Source organism: Acomys minous, assembly GCF_964271855.1.
Source record: "Acomys minous genome assembly, chromosome: 3".
NCBI lineage: Eukaryota > Metazoa > Chordata > Mammalia > Rodentia > Muridae > Acomys > Acomys minous.
In genome coordinates, this window is record NC_140485.1 from 18,277,667 (window position 1) to 18,291,939 (window position 14,273).

The window sequence follows — 14,273 nt, forward strand, 5'->3', positions numbered from 1 at the left end:
AGGTGTATTTAATGGGCCCAGGTGTAACCATGTCAGATATTTCAGATTACAGTCCTAGTGGGAAACTGGACCTAGTGCAGGTGAAGGTGACGCTAACACAAACAGGCCATTAAGTGGCTTAGTAGCCATGTATTGGTTTATGTACTAAGGTTTTGTCTGAAGTTCTGTATAGCTCCAAGTGGGGCTAGGCAGTATTGAATTAGTTGACAGTTTAATTAAGGTAGTGCAGAGGGAAGGGGGTACCTAGCCAGTGTTAGATAGAGTGATATTTGAATGAGACAATGAAAGGGCTATCTTTGTATATATCTTAAAGTTTAAGCTTTATAAAACTTCACCCTGCTGGGCGCAGTGGCTCATGCCTGTAATCCCAGCACTCAGGGAGGCAGAGGCAGGGAGATCTCTGTGAGTTCAAGGCCAGTACAGTCTGCAAAGTGAGTCCAGGACAGCCAAGGCTACACAGAGAAACCCTGTCTTGAGAATACCAAAACTGGAGCCAGGCGTGGTGGCGCACGCCTTTAATCCCAGCACTCGGGAGGCAGAGGCAGGCGGATCGCTGTGAGTTTGAGGCCAGCCTGGTCTACAAATCGAGTCCAGGACAGCCAAGGCTACACAGAGAAACCCTGTCTCAAAAAAAAAAAAAAAAAAAAAAAAAAAGAAAAAAGAAAAAAAAAGAAAATACCAAAACTGCAACAACAACAAAATAACAGCTTCCCCTCAGCCAATGCAAGGCACACATCCATATCTCCGCATTTGTGCTCAGGAGGTAGAGGCCGGAAGACCTAGAGTTCAAGGTCATCCTTGACTGCATGACAACTTTAGGGTCAACTTAGGCCTTATGCGCCTCTGCCTCAAAAACAAAACAATAACAACAAAAAACAACTCCTTCTCTCAGGTGTCATGGTGTGGAGAAATCCTTCTAGTCTCATCCAGAAGTAGACAACTCATTGTTAGTACCTGACAGGCCTCTTCCTGCCAGTATACCCTCTGCTGTGGCCTGACTGATAGATAATCAGGGGGCACTCATGTGTGAACTTGACATTTTTTTCTCATTTTAATATTTGTGTGTGTGTGTGTGTATGTGTGTGTGTGTGTGTGTACATGAGTTTAGTGCTCAGGGAAGCCAGAAGAGTGTGTCGGCTCTCTTGGTGGTTGTGAGTGCTGGGAGTCCCGTTCAGATTTTGTGCAAGCGCTGTAGCTGCTCATAACCACTCAGCAATCTCCAACACAAAAGTGTGTTGTCTGTGCTGCTCTTAGCTCCTGCTGCTCCTGCCTCTCTCTTCAGACCTACAAGGCCTGACTGTGTGGCTTTGGCTGTCCTAGAACTCACTCTGTGAATCAGGCTGGCTTTGAACTCACAGAGCTCTGCCAGCTTCTGCCTCCCAAGCGCTGAGATTAAAGGCGTGCGCCACAATGCCTGGGTTGTCATTTTGCTGTTTGGGCTTCTTTATTCCATTTTCTTCTTCAACTCTAACCTATGGCCTATAAAATGGAGGTGTGAGACAGCAGGTAAGAAGGAATTGAAGGAGATGACGGTGTGGTGTAACGTAGACGCACCAAACTAAGAATCAAGTTCAAGTTTGCTGTGAGTTTCTGTGGCCTTAGACAACATACTCTACTCTCAGAGACATTGCTTGCTGCATTAGCCCTGATGTCAAACTCTTGTCACGCTCTGTCCATTACAAGAGCCTCACAGAGCTCAAAGCAGTTAGTCTCTGTGAAGTCAGTTCTCTGCCAAGCAAGTCTCTTGCTTTCCAGGGCCGGGGGATGAGTCCCCTTTCTCTGTACTTATCCTCAGAAGCGCCTGGACATCCTTAACCAGGCAAGCTGCGTGGACAGTGGCCTGCCCTGTTTCTTTTAGTTGAACTCCATCTTTCCTGAACTCAGTCCACCTGAGATTGCCATCCTGAGTTCATAGTTGCAGCAAGCCTTTAGCAGTCTAGTGAGGAGAGGACATCTAAAGAGTGTGGGGGTGTTTCTGGAAAGGCCTTCCAACTCTATCAGTGCACAGGAACTCTGGGTCTGGGTGGTGTTCCTGCTACAGAGGCTCTGGGAGTCTGCTGATTTTATCTGTTTGCTCATAAATATGGGAAGTCTTTTTTTATTTTTTTGTTTATTTATTTATTTTTTTTTACAGAAGAGCTAACTAGTTTCATGGTTTTAGTTTGCTTTATTTTTAAACTTTTTTCCTTTTTTGGTTTTTCGAGACAGGGTTTCTCTGTGTAGCCTTGGCTGTCCTTCCTGGACTCGCTTTGTAGACCAGGCTGGCCTCAAACTCACAGGGATCCACCTGCCTCTGCCTCTCGAGTGCTTGGATTAAAGGTATGCGCCACCACCGCCCGGCTAAACTTATTTTTTAATTATTTTTAATTAGGTATACTTATGTGTCTGTATGGGTAAATGTACATGAGTACAGGTGCCCAAGGAGACCAGTCATGTCAGGTTCCCCTGGAACTGGAGTTGCAAGTGGTAGTGAGCCGTCTGACGTAAGCGCTGGAGATCGGCCTCAGTCCTCTATAAGTATTGGTATTTGTGGAGATCAGAAAAAGCCCTTAGCTCCTCTGGAACTGGCTTTCCTGGTGGTTGTGGATGCTGGGTGCTGGGAATCAAACCCAGATCCTCTGCAAGAGCATCAAGTGCTCTTAACCATTTTTCAATTAGTTCCACTTTGGCACTTTTCTTGGTTTATTTAAAAGTCAGTTTTTTTGGGAGGCAGGCATGGTGCTTTATGCCTGTAATATCAGCAGTGTGGGGGGTGAGAAAATATTTTGAGGCCATCCTGCCCTACATAGAAGACCCGACCCTCTCTTTTTAAAACACCTTATAGACCACCATTTATGGACATAGAAGTTTTCTTAAATAATATTTTTAAGTTTATTTTATGTGGATGAGTGTTTTGTGTGCTTGTATGTTGTGTCCCGTGTGTGCAGCACCTTTGGAGGCCAGAAAATGGCATCTGATTCCCTGGAACTGGAGTCACAGACAATTGTGAGCTGCTGGGAATTGAACCCGGGTCCTCTTGGAAGAGCAGCCAGTACTCTTAACCACTGAGCCATCTCTCCAGCCCCAGGCATACAGCTTTTTACAAGACTATGTGATACTCTATTAACCATTATTTTTTGTTTCTAAAGTAGGCTCTTATCCCAGATATATGCTGCTGTTATTGAGGCTGTTTTGGCTGGCATTGCATGTTATGCTAAAACTTGCAGTCTGGCAAAGGTAATTTAAGTCCCGTATTTCTGTTTTGGTAGTCATCATTTTGATGTAAATCATCCTAACCTGTTCTGTGGATGCTTTGCAGTACTCACTTTTGTGTGACTTGGGGCCTTGGTAGCCACCAAGCCTGAAGTGTTTGAGCTGCAGCTCCTGTGACCATGGTGCTATTATTTTATGAGCCTTTGTAAACACCTGATTGTGTTAAAGGAACGTCATTACTTTGTTCATAATTTAGACAAGACACTTTCAGAGGTTAAAAAAACAGATTATTCCATTGCATTTTATTGAAGGTAGTAAAGCTTACTTTGAGCTGCATAGTTGGTCTCCTGTAACTGAGTGTTTAAAACTCAATACAGGCTGGAAAATCTGACTACCTTTCCTAGGCACGTGTGCATATACTTGCTCTCTGACCGTTTTCTTCCTTGCTGTTTTGCGGTTAACCTGCCCTGCTGAGTTGGATTCCTAAATCTGACCCAGTAAGATGAGAAGAGACGGCTTGATGCCTTCCAAAGCCAGTAGGACTTTCCTGAAGGAAGCCAGTTGACAGAGGAAAGGTTGTGTATGTTGTAGATGTCAGAGAGACTGTAGCTGTAGTCACCAGCTCCCCGTCCTGTGATCCTGAGCCCTGGTAATGATGTGGGTTTTCTCAGCTCTTTTAGCTGCTACACAGTAGAAAACCTCTGCAAAGTCGGTAGATGGTCTTCAACGTCAGCTCTCACGTCTGTTTTTCCCTCACTGATCTTCTGTAGCTTGAGTGGTTTGAACATTGTTAATGTCTAGCAGAAACTGAGGGCGTTGCTCCCTCCCCAGAGCACGCTTCCAGTGCTCACTAGCACTCCAGCTGCCTAACCAGCTGCCTACATCTCTCAGCAGATCAGATGCCAGTGTGCCCCTGCCTTAATACGCTTCCTGTGACTCCAGCAGGCACCTACCTGTCCCCATAACCTGATGCTTTCACTTTAATCTTTTGAGGTATACAACGTAGTCACATAGAAGGGAAGGGCACTGGCCACTTTTAGAAGGGCCTTTCCCATCAGTTGTATGTATGCTTACCTGCTGGAAAGGTAATTGTTTGTTTTGTTCCTGCTTTTACAGGCCACGGAGGTAGCAGAGCAAACTCTGGAGTCTGGGTTAGCCCTCCCTGAATTGGTTCCATTCAAAGCAGATCTACGGTAAGCAATAGCTGGTATTTTTTTTTTATGAGAACTAAGAAAACAAAGTTAAAGAGTCCCTTGTCCCTTATAATTTGTATTCTACCTCCTCGTTTTGAGAAATGTTCAAGTAAACTAGTAGGGTTATGAAGGAGAATCAGTTGTGCTCAGGATGGAGAAACTGTTAGGAAGATACATGTATGTTTTAAAACTAGAATGTGACGCAGATTCGTACTAGAAATGTGGGATCCCTGCTGGACCTGGTCACAAAGACCCCTGGTCAGCGGGGAGCCTGAAAGGCCGAGCATGAGGCACATGAGGTCGCCACTAGTTACGAGACTGGCTCTAGGGCTCTTCTGCCTGTCGGGTAGTACGGCTTGTCTTCCTCCTGTCATAGCCCAGCATGTCCTGTTGCAGCTCCGTGCTGTCTTTAGCATGGCTAAAGTTTCATGACTTCAGTCCACTTCACCCTCCTCCCACAAGAGGATGTGTGTGTGTGTGTGTGTGTGTGTGTGTGTGTGTGTGTGTGTTGGGGGTGTCAAGACAGGGTTTCTCTGTGAATAGCCCTGGCTGTCCTGGAACTCAACAGCAATCCATCTGCCTCCCCCTCCCTCTTGCTGGAATTAAAGGCCTGCGCCACCACACCCAGCCTGGACCATTTTTATGCAGTTTTATAGAAAGATTGTGAAAGACCAGCACTGGAAAGTTTATATAAGAACATCTAGAGGCCTGTAAAGATGGTTAGTGGTTAAGAGCACTGGCTGTTCTTCAGAGGACTTGGGTTTGATCCACAGCACCTAAATGTCACTTGACAACTGTCTTCACAACTCCAGTTCTGGGGATCTGACATCCCCTCTGGCCCCCGCAAGCACCAGACACATATGCAGTGCACAGGCAAAAGGCACCAACACACATACTTTAAAAAGAAAAAGAAAAAAATACTTCTAGGGTCTGGAGAGATGGCTCAGTGGTTAAGAACACTGGTGGCTCTTTCAGAAGACCCAGGTTCAATTCCCAGAACCCACATGGAAGTTAACAATTGTCTGTAACTCTAGTTCCAGGGTATCTGACACCTCATACAGACATACATGCAGGCAAAACACCAATGCACATAAAAATAAATAAATAAATCATTTTAAAAAAGAATACTTCTAGGGCTATAAAGATGGCTCAGAGGTTAAGAGCTGCTCTTCCAAAGTTCTTGAGTTCAATTCCAGGCAACCACATGGTGGCTCACACCCATCTATAATGAGATCTGGTGCCCTCTTCTGGCAGGCAGGCATATACGCAGGCAAAACACTATACATAATAAATAAATAAATCTTAAAAAAAAAAAAAGGAATACTTCTAGCCAGGCATGGTGCCACATGCTTTTAATCCCAGCAATCCAGAGACATAGGCAGCTGGAACTCTATGTGATTAGGGGCCCACTTGATCACGTGGTGAGTTCTAGGACAATCACATGTACTCATCTTTAAAGGAAAAAATAACTCTGGATGGTGGTGGTGCACACCTTTAATCACAGCACTTGGAAGGCAGAGGCAGGCAGATCTCTGTGAGCTCAGGGCCAGCCTGGTCTACAGAGCAAGTTCCAGGACAGCCAAGGCTACACAGAGAGACTCTGACTCAAAAAAACAAAACAAAACAAACCCACAAAAAACTCCTGGGCATGCTCTGCCGTACTACCCGATGATCGTTACCACATGCCCCCCCCCTGCCTTTTTTTTTTTTTTTAAACATCTGTGGTCCTGAGTAGTGAGAAAGGAGCATCTGACAGCCGGTGAGTTGGCTGAGGTGATGGATTCTGGCTGCCGCTGCGGCTCCGTGAATGGAAGGAAGAGCTAGAACTCGGTGGCGCAGGGCTGTCGTCCTGTTGCCGGTCTCCTTCCCCTGAGGCCCTGGCTGTGAAAGGGCGCCATGGAGGAAGCCGCTGCTCCCACTGTGCCGTCCTGCACCCTCTGTTGGTTCAGGCCATAGTTGAGAACGCTCTTTTACTTCCAGCTGTGCTGATTTAAGCACACCAGGGAACCTTCCACATGTTTCTGGAGCGCTAGTTCTGTAGCGTGATGGGGCAAGTAGATCTTAGTTGCTGTGGTAGTGAGGCCTCTGATACAGCCGTTCTGTTCCTCCTGCTAGTCAGCTTTTGCCTGTACGGTCTGTAAAGTCTCCTGGGCCTAAATGAACCTTCCTAGCTGGGGGAAGGCACAAGGAGAAATCAGTGAGCAAAAAAAAGTCTCCCAGGCTAGCCTTCAGTCTGACGTCATAACTGCTTCTCCACCAGCATGATGTCACTCTGGATCCTAAGTACAATAGGGAGCATGTCTTCCTCTAGAAGAGGAAGGAGGAGGGAAGCAATAAAAAGACACAGGAAGCTCCCATTTTATTAACTTGTTCTTGCCAAGACATGAAACTAAGCTTATATAAGCACATACGGTTTAAAGACTTTCTTAGGCTAGTAAGATGGCTTACCAGGTAAGGGCACGCACTGCCAAGCCAGTGGCCTGAATTCAATTCCCAGAACCCACATGGTAGAAGGAGAGAATTAATTCTGACAAGTTGTCCTCTGACCTCCACATGTGCATGGTAGTATGTGCACGCACACATGAACACACACACACACACAAATACATGTTTTTAAAAAAAGACCCAGGTGCGGTGGTGTATGCCTGTAATTCCAGCACTCAGGCAGAGGCAGGCAGTTCTGTGAGTTCGAGGCCAGCCTGTTCTACAAAGCAAGTTCAGGACAGCCAGGGCTACACAGAGAAACCCTGTCTCAAAAAAACCAAACAAACATTTACAGAAAAAGTAAGCCAGGGCTGAACAACGTGGCACATATCTGTAATCTTGAACTCAGGAGGCAGAGGCAGGAGCATCCCTGCAAGTTTGAGGCCAGCCTGTCATATAGAGAAAGTTCTAGGCCAGACAACTACACATGAAGACTGTCTCAGAAAGACCTTTGCCTCCCAGAGGGAAAGCAAGAATGTTCTTCTTCAGCTCTGAAGGCTTGGCCCTGCCGTGACTCAGTAGCAATTGACTGTGACTAGCAAAAGCACCTGCTGCTTGGGTACAGAGCAGGGCTGGCAAGTTGACCGTAGGTCTTGAAAAGGAAGATCTGGGTAATCTGTAGACACTGAGGAGGAGGGGCCAGGAACAGGCCATTCCCAGTCAGTCTGCATTAGGTATCTTACCTGCTTACAGCCAAGAGTGAGGCGGTCCTGAGAAGCAGCACAGGTGCAGGGGCCATGGATGGAAGATCCTGGCTCCACCCCTGGTGATGTCACAGGACCATGAGAAATGCATCTAAAGTAGATAAGCAAGGAAGACACTCTAGCCATAGTGGGGCATGCCTTTGATCCTAGAACTCAGGACACAGAGGTGGTGGAACTCTATGAGTTGAGGCCAGCCTGATCTACACAGCGAGTTCCAGGACAGCCAGAGCTGCATAGTAAGACCCTGTCCCCAAAACAAAAATAAAATAAAAGGGATGGCATTCACTTGATCCAGTGGCTTTGACAGTCTGGGGAGATGCACTGAAGAAGCAAGTGTTTGAGGAGATTCTAGCCCAGTGCTGAGCAGGAGACTTGACATCTGCTCTGTTTCCTTTCTGGCCTACAGCTCCAAGGTGGCTTTTCATATACATGCTGTGAACAACCAGGGAAGGTAGGTGCAATTGTGGTGACTCCTTTCATGGGAAAATGCAAGGGCACCAGGGAAGAAGCTGTCTAGCTGTGATACACGCCTGGAATCCCAACCCTCAGGAGGCAGAGGCAGGAACCTGAGTTTGAAACCTGAGGCCAATATGTCTCAGGAAGTGGCAAGAAGATCAGAAATTTGGGGTCATCCTCTGATACCTAGAAAGTTTAAAGTCACCCCGGGATGCTTAAGGCTGTATTTGAGAGAGAGACCTTGTAACTGCTACCATTACTGGCCTCAGCACATTTCACTTGGGAAAAGGTGCCATTCCAGACCTGGACCTAGGCTTGCTGTGCTTGGCTGAGTCCCTGTATGCAGTTTTTGTCACATGGGAAGTTGGGAGGCTGGGGTCAGGCACTAATGTTATCCTTTGCAGTGTTTATTCGTATAACCCAATCCTTTGTGTTTTGTTCCTTGCTGAGGTGGGGGTCTCATATAGCCAAAGGTGGCCTTAAGCGTCTGTGTTTCTGCCTCTTCTCCTCGGCTGCATAGTGACTTTGAAGCCAACTTGGGTTACAGAAACCATAATCCTTTAATGTATTTCTCTACTGTCTCTTCCTTCTAGAACTGTGCCTCTGAATAGTGAAGATAGCTTATCCTTTGTGAAAACGGTAAGCAGTTAGCAGACTTTCTCACTGCCTGGGGATGGCTGCCAAGGTGTCATTGCAAGTAGCTGACTGGGAAGTTGTACACACAGCTGCACTTGTAATAACCACGTGTGGAGATGTGAGCTGAGCACAGAAAACCAAGTTTTCAATGTTTCAGGGTTTGTTTGGTTTTTTTTTTTTTTTAAGATTTTCTTTTTATTTGTGTGTATATGCCCCATGTGTGTTGGAGGCCAGAAGAGGGTGTTGGATCCTCTGAGCTGGAGTTATGGGCAGTGGGGACCCTCCCAGTGTTGGTGCTGGGAGCCAAACTCAGTCAGCTCTCTTCAGAAAGAGCAACACATGTCCTAAATGCTGAGCCGTCTTTCCAGCCCCTCAAAGTCTCCCTTTAATTGTAAGAGCTGCACTGGTTGCCTGAACAGGAACCAGGAGAAGTTAAACAAACAGTCCACAGATGCCTGTATGTCTCGTGAAGTTGGACACTCAGAGCAGAGATTTCCATCCTCTGTGGGACCATGGAAGAGTAAACTGAGTCAGGCACAGTAGTGTGCACCTTTAATATTAGCACTGCAAAGGCAAAGGCAGGCAGATCTCTGAGTTTGAGGCCAGCCTGGTCTGCATAGAGAGTTTTAGACCAAGTTAGGACTACATAGTGAAACTCTACTTCAAAAGCAAAACAAAACAAAATTAAATGAAATAATTGAAATACTACAGCTGGGCAGTGGTGGCATACACCTTTAATCCTAGCACTTGGGAGGCAGAGGCAGGTGGAGCTCCGTGAGTTCAAGGCCAGCCTTGACTACAGAGCAAGTTCCAGGACAGCCAGAGCTGTTACACAGAGAAACACTGTTTCAAAAAAAATAAAATAAAGTGGCATGGCATAAGGAAGTCAGAATCTGTAGGCTATTTTTAGCCACAAACCAAAGGCTCCATTTACCCCCAGGGCAACCATGATGTAAAGAGTGTTGGCAAACAGAGCAGGAGAGGATTGTAGATTACACCCAAGATTCTGGTAGTATGCATGTGCCGTTTTTTAAATTCCGAAGGCTGTGAACCTAGCAGCTGAATGGGCTGGTGTGGTACAAATGCACCCTTTCTCCCCAAAAATAATGATAAAAAGATATCCCCATCTCCAGTAGAAAAGCACATCAGATGGGCTGGAGAGATGGATCAGAGGTTAAGAGCATTGACTGATCTTCCAGAGGTCCTGAGTTAAATTCCCAGCAGCCAACATGGTGGCTCACAACCATCTATAATGATATCTGGTGCCCTCTTCTGGCCTGCAAGTGTACATGCAGGCAGAGCACTGTATACATAATAATAAAAAATAAATCTTTAAAAAAGAAGGAAAAAGCACATCAAAATTCTAAACACTATAAGAATAGATCTTTTTAAAGTTGTGATTAATGAGTATTTTGTACTGTGTGAGGTCTGTTTGAAAAAGTCTAAATTAGCCAGGTGGTGGCACACATCTTTCACTTGTAAGATAGAAGCAGGCAGATCTCTGTGAATTTGAGGCCAGCCTGGCCTGTAGAGCTAGCTCCAGAACAGCCAGGGATACACAGAGCTTTGTCTCAAAAACCAAGAAAGAGACAGAGTGAGTCTAAATTTTGTATTGGGAAATGTTGCCAGGTGTGATAATGACCTTTAATCCCAACAATGGAGAGACAGAGACTGTTGACTCTCTATGAGTTCAAGGACAACCTGGTCTATATAGTGATTCCAGGACAGCCAGGGCTACATAGTGAGACCATATCTTTTTTTAATCACTTAAGATACTAGAACTGCTTTATTTTCTAGTTTTTAGATTTGTTTTTATTTTATATGTATGGGTATTTTGCCTGGCATGTATCTGTGCACTACATCCATACAGTACTGACTGAGGCCAGAAGAGGGTGCTGATCCTCTGGGATTAGGGTTTCCTTCCCAGCAGGTTCATTTTGATCTAAAAGTTTTCTGGTAGAATCCAGAGGGTCTTTTAAATATAGAATCATGTCTTTAATCCCACCATATGTGAGGCAGAGGCTGTATCTTCCTAGTTTCTTCAGGGATTTTATTTTTAAGGCATGTTGAACTATGTCTTTTCAGCATACTGTGGTATATTTAATTTATTGGTTTGTGTATATTAAGGTAACTTTGCATCCCTGCTATGAAAACAGTTTGGTAGTGATATAGGATCTTAATTTGTTCTAAAATTATGTTTGTAAGTATTTTGTTGAGAATTTTTGCTTCTTGGCTAATCAGAGAAACTGGTGTATAGTTTCCTTTTTGGCTGTGTCTCTGTCTGGTTTTGGCATCAGGGTAATTAGTGTAGTGGCTTCGCAGAATGAATTGGTGGGTTTTTTTTTTTTTTTCCGCCTTGATATTTCCTGGAATGGTTTGAGAAATGCTGGTAACTCCCAAGCTCTCTGGGTCTGCGTGTTTCCACTCCCCAGTGCTGGGGTTGTAGTCAGCCCCTGGCGCCTGGCTTTTTTGGGGGTGTTGAGGATGGATCCAAACTCAGGTTCTTAGACTTGGGCAGGGAGTACTTCACCCCCGACCCATCTCTGAGCACTGTTGTTTATTTTATGCACATGGGGTTTTTTTATTTGGTTTGGTTTGGTTTTGGTTTGGTTTTGGTTTTTTTCGAGACAGGGTTTCTCTGTGTAACAGAGCCCTGGTTTGTCCTGGACTCTCTTTGTAGACCAGGCTGGCCTCGAACTCATAGAGGCCAGCCTGCTCCTGCCTCCCAAGTGCTGGGATTAAAAGTGTGCACCACCACCACCCGGCTATGCAAATGTTCTTTTTTTTTTTTAAGTTCAGTATTTCTTTTTTAAATTTTTTTATATTTTATTACTTTATTCTTGTTACATCTCAGTTGTTATCCCATCCCTTGTATCCTCCCATTCCTCCCTCCCTCCCATTTTTCCCTTACTCCCCTCTCCTATGACTATGACTGAGGGGGACTTCCTCTCCCTGTATATGCTCATAGGGTATCAAGTCTCTTCTTGGTATGCACGTGTTCTTAATGAATTATCTTCACCTTGGATTTATGATCAGGGGAAGCTGACTGCAGGAACAGCTGCAATAGCTTGATAGCATTTTCCAGCGTTAGGTACAAGAGGTGATGATACTGTGCTCTTTACTTACGTCCCCTGTAAGACTTGGAGACTGGGGTACTAGAGTAGTGGATGGAGAAAATATAACACATAATGGGCTAAAGGTATCAGTATTTAAGTAGTAAAGTGAGGGAGGAGTGTGGAAGGAGGAAAGAGGTAAAATTAGAAGGGAAGTAGCCAGGCGTGATGGCGCACGCCTTTAATCCCAGCACAGAGGCAGGTGGATCTCTGTGAGTTCGAGGCCAGCCTGGTCTACAGGGTGAGTCCTGGACAGCCATAGCTACACAAAGAAACCCTGTCTGGAAAAATAAGAGGGCAGGGAGTGTGTGGTTATAGAATCAACAAATGAGAAGATGTTTCACAGCTCACTGTTTAAGAGTGCTTACTCTACAAACATGGGGTCCTGAATTGGAATATGCAACACCTATGCCACAGCCAGGCGTGGCTGCATGTACCTTTAACTGCAGCACTGGGACCAGGAAGAGCTCTCTGGCCGGCCACCCTAGCCAAAAAAGGGCAAGCGTCCACTTTAGCGAGTGCCTTCGTTAGGGTCTCTGTGCTCTGGTTAAACACTGTGGCCAGAGCAACTTACAGAAGGAAGAGTTTCAGGGTAAGAGTCCGTCAGCATCGTGGGGGATCATCACTGGGGCAGGAGCTGAGAGCTCACATCTCAATCCACAAACAGGAAGCAGAGAGAGCTGACTGGAAATGACACACATCTTTTGAAACCCCAGTCTACTCCCAGTGACATACTTGCTCCTTATCCTCCCAAACAACCACCAACTGGGGAAGTATTCAAACTTCCAAGTTTATGAGGAAGACCTCATTCAGCCCCCCACATTCTACTCCCTGGTCCCCATGGTCTCATAACCATATAATAATGGAAATTTAGCTGAGTTTTCAAAACTCCCCGTAGCCCTGCCACAATCTTGGCATCAGTGTCTCTCCTTAACCACAGAGGAAGAGTCGATAGCCCATTGTGACGCCTTCATGACTCTAATCAGTCTCAAGACTGTTTAAAATCCAGTTACTTCTAAAACTCAAAACAATATTTTAATTGTAATTCCCTGTAAAGTTAAAATTATATACTTCCAACATACAATGGCACAGAATATGCATTGCTGTTACCAAAGGGGTGAATCAGAGATTAGTAAAGAAATACTGGACCAAAGCAAGACCAAATCCAGCAGAATGAACTCCAGATCTTGTAGCTCTATGTCCAGCGTCAAAGGGCTTAGATAGCTCTGCCCTTCCAGCTTTACTGCCTGCAAGATACACCTGTCTCCCAGGCTGGTTCCACTCCCTGTCTGCAGCTCTGTGTAGCACGCAATCACATGGCTCTAGTGCTTGTAGCACTTTGGGATCTTGGATTCACTTACATAGCTTTATACAATGGCTCTCAGGGCCTCTATGTAGGGACTCCCATGCCATACTCTTGTCATCAGTGGCTCTTACAGAGTCCATAACCCATTGTGTGACCTTCCTGATTCTAGAGCCTGAACTCTGGGATGACTGCTGAATTTGGCTCCCAGTTGGCATGGACCCTCAGCCCTTTGAATCACAGTTGCAGCAGCGTTTGCTCATTGTTTCTGTCCAGGAGCAGGAAAGTCCTTAGTTCTTCCCGTAAGCGAGGTCTTGCCCTAAGGGTGCCCCTCCCTGTGTTCCTGTGCAGATTTGCACCCCCCTTTATGGCACTCCCATCCTTAATCCTTGGCTATAACCTTTAGCTTGCCAGTGTCCTCTTTCTCTCTAAACTGTACATATTGTATTCAGGTCTGTCACACCAATAGCTTGCTTTCTTTTTGTTTGTTTGTTTTTTCTGAGACAGGGTTTCTTTCTGTAGCCTTGGCTGTCCTGGACTTGCTTTGTAGATCAGGCTAGCCTCGAACTCACAAAGATCTGCCTGCCTCTGCCTTCCGAGTGCTGGGATTAAAGGCACGTGCCACCATGCCCAGCCATTAGCTTGCTTTCTGATACCATCTTTTTTTTCCCCAAAGATTTATTTATTATGTATATAGTGCTCTGCCTACATGTACACCTGCAGGCCAGAAGAGGGCACCAGATATCATTATAGATGGTTGTGAGCTACCATGTGGTTGCTGGGAATTGAACTCAGGACCTTTAGAAGAGCAGCCAGTGCTCCTAACCTCTGAGCCATCTCTCCAGCCCTCTGGTACCAACTTTCGACTTAGAAACTGAGAGTGCAGTAAAGAAACTTCTGACATGACTGAATTGTTCTAATTTTGTTTCTGATCTACTAGAAACCTCTCCTTGAGGGCTGGAGAGATGGCTCAGTGGTTGAGAGTGCTGGATGCTTCTGCAGAGGCTGTGAGTTCAGTTCCCAGCACCCACACCAAGTGGCCCTGAGCCTCCACAGCACCTGCCTCAGGGAATCCCCGGGCCCTCTTCTGGCCTCCATAGGCACCTGAACATGCACATATGCACACACACACACACAAGTAAAAACAAAATCTTAAGAACAAAACCAAATACCCTTTAATTTTATTTATGGG

At 45.7% G+C, this 14,273-nt stretch overlaps 1 protein-coding gene across 3 annotated transcripts in view; it reads left to right on the forward strand.

The window, feature by feature from the left end:
* The window catches only part of DNAAF9 (dynein axonemal assembly factor 9), a 117,463-nt gene that overhangs the window by 47,472 nt on the left and 55,718 nt on the right, over positions 1–14,273 (forward strand). For 2 of the 3 annotated variants that reach the window (XM_084774212.1, XM_084774214.1), the window contains exons 13-16: positions 3,129–3,216; positions 4,309–4,385; positions 7,980–8,024; positions 8,623–8,668. In XM_084774212.1, coding sequence (XP_084630338.1) covers positions 3,129–3,216; positions 4,309–4,385; positions 7,980–8,024; positions 8,623–8,668 — 256 coding nt within the window. The remainder of the gene's footprint in view (positions 1–3,128; positions 3,217–4,308; positions 4,386–7,979; positions 8,025–8,622; positions 8,669–14,273) is intronic. The other variant, XM_084774213.1, reaches the window with a different exon arrangement.